Source organism: Octopus bimaculoides, chromosome 4 (assembly GCF_001194135.2).
Source record: "Octopus bimaculoides isolate UCB-OBI-ISO-001 chromosome 4, ASM119413v2, whole genome shotgun sequence".
NCBI lineage: Eukaryota > Metazoa > Mollusca > Cephalopoda > Octopoda > Octopodidae > Octopus > Octopus bimaculoides.
In genome coordinates, this window is record NC_068984.1 from 23640102 (window position 1) to 23647601 (window position 7500).

The 7500-nt window shown below is 31.4% G+C and overlaps 1 protein-coding gene across 2 annotated transcripts in view; it reads right to left on the reverse strand.

Annotated features, from left to right (window-relative positions):
• The window catches only part of LOC106882806 (nucleosome-remodeling factor subunit BPTF), a 66721-nt gene that overhangs the window by 37303 nt on the left and 21918 nt on the right, over positions 1–7500 (reverse strand). For both annotated transcript variants that reach the window (XM_052966950.1, XM_052966951.1), the window contains exons 2-3: positions 2412–2532; positions 11–132 (exon numbers count right to left, since the gene is read on the reverse strand). In XM_052966950.1, the coding sequence (XP_052822910.1) occupies positions 11–132; positions 2412–2532 (243 nt within the window). The remainder of the gene's footprint in view (positions 1–10; positions 133–2411; positions 2533–7500) is intronic.

Sequence of the window (7500 nt, forward strand, 5' to 3'; positions counted from 1 at the left end):
TGTAACTTACACGATCATTCTACGAATTAGGAACCAATAATTTCGCCCATGCCTATCATAACCAATAGGTTCATGTCGACATAGTAAGCCACTGCGTTCTGATTCAGAGAGGCAATCAGTCAGCCCTTTCACCTAAAAAAGAAGAAAATTAGATAATAAATGATAACCACAATGATATCGTTTGACCAAAGGCAAGGATAGTTTTAGAGAGAAGAGATGTATGTTCAACAAAACTGAGATGAATATTGAAAAGTCTAGCAGGGTTTGGTCTTAAAACAATGTAGCACCTATGTATATGAGAGAGAGAGAGAGAGAGAGAGAGAGAGAGAAAGAGAGAGAGAGATAGAGTCTATGAGCTGACAGTCATATTGACTTCATGACTTCTACTACTTAATGAGATATTACAAGCCCCCTTTTGAAATAAATTTGCAAACTGTTTCACATAAAAATAATTGCATGTCATTTTTGTTTCTAAACAAGAATTTATAACAGCTAATTACAATATTTAAAAAAAGAAAAAAGAAAACTGTAAAATAAAAATACTCAAGGTACTGATAGGCTTCTAACAATAATTGGTGTTCAATATAATTCATATGGTATGACACTAAATCATTTGTTCTCAACCCCCCCCCACTTTTTTTTTTTCAATTTAGAAGCACTTTGGAGACAAAATAGAAAATTAATGGCACACTTCACATGAAAACTTAATAGAAAATTGTTTGGAAGCAAAAAAAATTTAAATAACATGTTTTTTTAAAACAGACAAAGCTTTCTAAAGCCTTAAATTATATTTTCAAAAATGTTCAGCTAATTAATGTACCTCAATTTCACTTAATGCAACAATGTGCTGAGGTACACTGACAACTGCTACACTAAATAAATACATCCAGTTTCTATCACTCTTTCATGAGTCATACCCTCCTTGAAAGTTACAGTGGATATGATGACATGTTAGAAACAGCAGTTAAGTTTCCTTCCAATCTTAAAATAAATGCACCCTTTTAAAGCCTAGCCAGGCTCATGGGCCCGGTTTCCCGGTTTCGATGGCGTATGTGTTCCCCAGCTGGATGGGACGCCAGTCCATCACAGCGTTACTCATTTTTGCCAGCTGAGTGGACTGGAGCAACATGAAATGAAGTGTTTTGCTCAAGAACACAACGTGTCGCCCAGTCCAGGAATCGAAACCACAATCTTACGATTATGGTGTTGACACCCTAACCACTAAGCCACACGCCTCCACCTTCCAATCTTACTCTAGTCTTAAAAAGAAAGCATACATTAAATCATGTGGCCCTAGATACACTGTGACTGAAAAATACAAAAGATAAGTTGGTCACAGTTGAAATGCCTTCAGTCATAAAAATACTCGAGCAGCTGTTTCTACAGCTGGATGTCCTTCCTAATGCCAACCACTCTGAGAGTATAGTGGGTGCTTTTTACAACAATAAGACTTATATTTCATGAACACTAATAATTTTAATTTGGAAATTTTGACAACTACTTTAGTTTAAAATTTTTAAAAGAATTAATAGAAATATATGGTCAATATTAAATTAAGGAAGAGATGAAAAGAAAACTATGGAAGATTCTAAATGGAATTAAATTAAAAGACTGTAAAAAGTAAAAAATAAAACTAGAATTCTACAGTATTAATAACTGAATATTAACAAATGAAAGCTGTAATTTTTTTTTTTATGAAATGACTATAAAAGAAAATTATAAGAAACTAATAACTTGGTTCCATATTTTCTATTTCATATTTAATTCAAGAGTCTACCATTAATTTGTAAAATAACATAATTTGATTCACTGATAACAGCATTTCATTGTACCTTTTAAATGGTGATAATGCATAGAAATATCAAGCTCACTGACCATAGTATCTCAATGGATAAGTTCTGAGAAAGATCATATATCATACATCATTGCTGATTTAACAATTATTCCATATTATTATAATGATTTCTAAATTGGGTATGAGGCCACAAATGTGGGTGGAGGGAACAGTTGATGAAATCAACACAAGTTCGTGACTGATATTTTATTTAATCATATTACATATCCTGTGCTGGTGGCACTTAAAAAGCACCATTCGAGCATGGTCGTTGCCAGTGCAGCTTGACTGGTCCTTGTGCCAGTGGCACACAAAAAGCACCCACTATACTCTCAGAGTGATTGGCGTTAGGAAGAGCATCCATCTGTAGAAACATTGCCAGATCAGATTGGAGCCTAGTGCAGCCTTCTGGCTTGCCAGTCGTCAGTCAAATCATCCAACCCATGCCAGCATGGAAAGCAGACATTAAACGATGATGATGATGATTACTCAGGGTTTAATAAAATATTCTAATGATATCTTAGAAAATTATTATAATGTTAGATTTATAAAATTTAAAAAAAAGTGTATCACTAACTTGATGAGCTTTGCATACACTGCATAACCAATCATCCTCAGGAACCTCTTGAAGAGGTGGGTCAACACAGCTTAAATGGTATACAGCAGGGCAGGTTTCACAGCAGAGAAGATCACCCAGTCTACAATAACAGGGAGCAGGAGAAAAATAAAACAACTGAACAAGGTTAGCAGGTCAATGTATTGATATACAAAACAACAATTTGCAATAAACTGAAAAATGACAGAGATTATCCCATTTCACTGTTGAAATACACTATAAAACATATCACATTTTATAACATAAGTATATGAGGAATGACAGTGAGTCTGATGAAAGAAAAAAAGATATATAGAAAGTAAAGCTTATTTATATTAAGACAAAGTTGTGTTTTTCTGTAGATTTATCATTGTCTTTCTTATATAAGAGAAAGATCTTCCTTTGAAACAAACTTTTTCTGTTACTTCACTATACTATAAAACATGTATTGTTTTCTTTTTTACAATAAAATATTTAGAAAATATTCATAAGAGTATACAGCAGCTAATAAAAAAGAAATAGAATTTGTATATAAGAAACTTAAAACAAAGATGTTTTCACTATTTTATTTTTTTATTATTGAAAATAAATTTGCTTTTGATTTTTTTATATCTAAAATTGAACTACTAAGGTGTTATTTGATAAAAGCACCAACATAAAGAATATATTCTGCCAAGGCTTTTTGATTACTTTTCCTTCATCTGTGGGAGCCTCACAAAATAGCATTCCCTAAATTTCTAGGGCACCAAAAAGGTCAGTTCACATAACTGTCTGTCTTTCAATATTTCATCTATGACCTTTTCAAGTCTGACTTCACTTATTTTTGTCTGACAGCCCTTCTGTAATCACTATTCTTTCAAAGTACTCCAGTTCCTACTACAGCAAAATCTAGACTCAAATCAGATGTAAATACAATTATTTCCAAGTACATTGAACCTATATTATCAAATAACCACTCTTTCAACTAAAGCTAAATTCATTTAACAATAAGTATGCAACTCTAAACCATATCACAGTAGTTTATTTTGTCTAAAAGAGAAAGAGTATTGCCTATAGACTGCAAGAGCCTTTTCAAATAAAAGGAAAACAATGGGTGGATAAGATTGGTGTGGATGATGAAAAGACCAAAGATTTTTGTTATGTAAGAAGAGTTAGAATGGGGGAAAAACTTATAGGGCAGTGATTCTTGGAATAAAAGACTCAAGATGATGTTTAACACACAGCTCAGAAAGAAACAGTAAATGAGTGATAAGAGAAACAATATAAATAGCAAGGAGTAATATATGACATTAATTTGAGGCAGGATTCAGATATCAAATTCTGGAAAGCATCAGCTATTGAAAAATGAATAAGGCAGGCCAAGTTCATAATAAAAAAATATTTGTCAAAAACTTTGTTAATTACATAGTGTCTTTACTGCTCACATTTGTGAACTGTATATTGGTGTTTATATGCAGCAAGAAGAGCCAAGACACTAAAAAAAGTGTAATAGCAACAGACACAATACATCACTAATGATGATTGTCTTCAATACATTTTCAACTTGGCCACCTGTAATTCCATATGGAATTTAATCAAGCTTATTTCTTCAGAGAAGTTCAATTTGTTGTTTGTCTCCTCAGTATTTTTTTTATATATGAAATGTCTTTCGGTTATTTCTGATTCTTTAACTTCTAAGTACTCTAGAATTGAGTAAAAATTATAAATTCTTGAACCTCAACTTCCTATATTGATATTACCACTTGTTATTTCACTGTTGAATGTATAAAGATTTTAATGAGAACAATTTGAAGATTTAGGGCTAACAAATATGCAACAGTTATCAATGAGAACCACAGTTCCTTAAAGGTATATATATACAAAATATAAATTTAAAGCTAACAAAAATCTTTCAAAGAGTTATGTATGCTACCCTCTAGTAGCAGTCCTGAACTAATCATGGATCCTTACAAACAGATTAGAAGAGAAGAAGCTTCATAACAATAGTTAAAGAAAAGATATACATATATAACAGCAGATAAGCAATGAGCACGAATCTTTAAATGTTAAGAGCAATGAAAGGATTGTTAGTAGATGAGAACATATGGATCCATAATTATAGTTAAGGACAAAACTGCACCTTTAAAACAGATAAGACCAATTGGATCACCTTTAGTGGAAATGAAAGGGGAAATTTTTTTTTTCCGTCTGAGCATATGATAAAACATGTTCATGATCTTTGTATAGGAAGATGGCAGTAAATATGTAATGTAGATACTTCAATTTCAATACTTATTGTCAAAATTACTTACCTTAAAAAGTTAATCAGGCAACCTATTAGATATATCATATAATATACCAGACATTATAAACATATCTTACCATCTGATAAAAATCTAAAAGACATAATCTACCATGTTAGATCTATCTTATCTCATACATGAATATAAATTAGATGATACACAGTTGTACAATTGGAGAAATGAAGCTGGATGAAATGCATATGATACACAACTGCACAACACATCGTTGCATGATACAACATACAAAATAGTACAACACATAATTTTACAAAATAGATATGACAATACATAAATGATGATGAATATGCATGACACAATACTAATTTGAAATATACATACAATAGAAACCTATTGAATACACATACAAACAAATGTAACCTAGTAAACATGCCATATAGAGGTGCCAAACAAAATACAACCAAACTATCAAGCACATATCCCATCTAACATACAAAACTACCTTGCACACATCTCACATACAGAATATTACTATCACTTTCATCTAAATTTATTAAGTGTAAAGGATAAAAATAAAACTTTAAACAAGTATGAAAACAAAATTAGTAAATTGCTTGAAACAAATTACTAATTTAAATGCTAATTTATTACATTTGTCATATTAATAACAATTTTACTATATATAAACATTAAACTATATATAAACAATTGCAGTGTGGAAGGTGTTTATAAGCCATTTAAAATAACACACAAAAAACGTTAGATTCACTTCAACATTTAAATTTAATTTGTCAAAATATTTTCGTTGCTTTGAGACGTGAATCTAACTGTTTTTGTGTGTTATTTTAAATGGCTTATAAACACCTTCCACGCTGCAATTATTTTCGTTCCAGCACACAATCTCAGATCAGGTCACTTGCTTTGCAAGTACATCTCCATAAACTATATATATAGTATATGTTTATATATAATTTTACTAAATTATAATGCATGTGGATATATCCCTGAACACTTACCATTTATAAATGTAAATGAAGTATATACTAACTGAACTTTACAGAAGCATGTAAGCACACACTCACATAAACACATCTAATACAGTTATTCATTCATAAATATACTGTGTCAATTTTTTTTTTTATAATGCATAGAAAATAATATACAAATGTTATGTATACTTTCATGAATACATTGTCACTTTTCATAACACACAAACATAATCCTACCATAGCATTCACATTCATGAATAAACTAAATGTCACATTTTACAAAACACACACATACACAAACCTACATAAACAATTACAAAATTAAAAGATGCTTAAACAAATGATCAAATTACAAATGAAACAGAAAAATAAATATAAATCTCTTCCCAAAATCAAATATTTTTTAGATGACAATAACAAAACATATTAGGTGAATTTAAAGCCATTGTTAAGTCTGTTAACCCTATATGGATGAATCAAGTTGATCACATATCATCCATATAACATTACTGAATTAATGTTAGTAGCTATAGAAGACATATTGGCTACGACATATCACACACACACATATACACACAAACACATAGACACCATGCAGGTGTGAAGGTATATTTTGTTCTTTTTTCCCCGACAGCATCTATGCATGCATTTATATAGTCTGTTGATATGCATGCATATGCAATGCATTAACTGCCTAAAGTAATGAATGAAGTTAGATCTATGAATACAGTTTAGTTATCAAACATACAGCTATGTGTATGTGTGTGTATGTGAAAGAATTTAGTTACTGGAAATACTGAAGAGACTATTGCAAGCATGAAGGATTGTTGATTTAAATTCCAGGCATTATATACATTAAGCTGCCACCAAGAGAAATAGAGAGAGAATGTGGAGAAGAATGCTTACAGAGTATTATATAGGCATATGAGAAATCATACAGAAGGTCTGGTTTGTTATACATAAACTATCCACAGTGAGAGAGGGAAACATTATGAAGAAAATCTATTTTGCTCTAGTTGACCTTTTCCCTAAATAATGACATATACTAGATGAGACTAAAAACATTGAAAAAATATGATCCTAGCCCTCTATTCTTTGTTAACTCTCACCCCACCCCCCCATAACCAATTATTTTGCAACACTACAGTGATCTGACCATTTATTGTTATACCTCAGTTTCCTGAACTCGTGTATTCTATTATCTCTCAATAATTCAAACCCTCATCATTTCTTCATATCCCCCATCACTCTAGACCATCAGATTCTTTGTATGCCAATCTATTTTATGATACCCAGTTGCTCCAGCCCACAACTACTTATTTAGTTCCTTAGTAACAACTCATTTATTCTGTAATATATCTCACATCACCATTTCATGATACATTACTCAGTTTAAGCTCATCTATTCAGTGGTTAACTGCATCAACTGACAACCTCTATATTATATTAATACCACAGTAGCTGCAGCCTATCTGTTCTGTGATTAATTACATGGCTCAAGTTCATCTATTTCATAATAACTATCTACCATAGATGATGACATAAAATATGCAAGGGCACACTAGACACACCCCAATTTCAGCAGTGCATATTGAGGCAAAAAAAGTTGTTAATGCACTGAAGCTTATGCAAGGCCCAACTTTGCAAACAGGACCTAGGGAGATATTTTAGAGATATTTTCTTTTGGAAAAAAGTGTGTCTTATGCATCATCAGATGTGTTATTTTGTGATACTAAAAATTTCAGCTCATCTAATATCCTAATACCTTTCTTTTTAACATGACCAATCTAACTATTTTAGTTTATATCACTGCTACCCCTTCATGCATACAATCCCAATGAA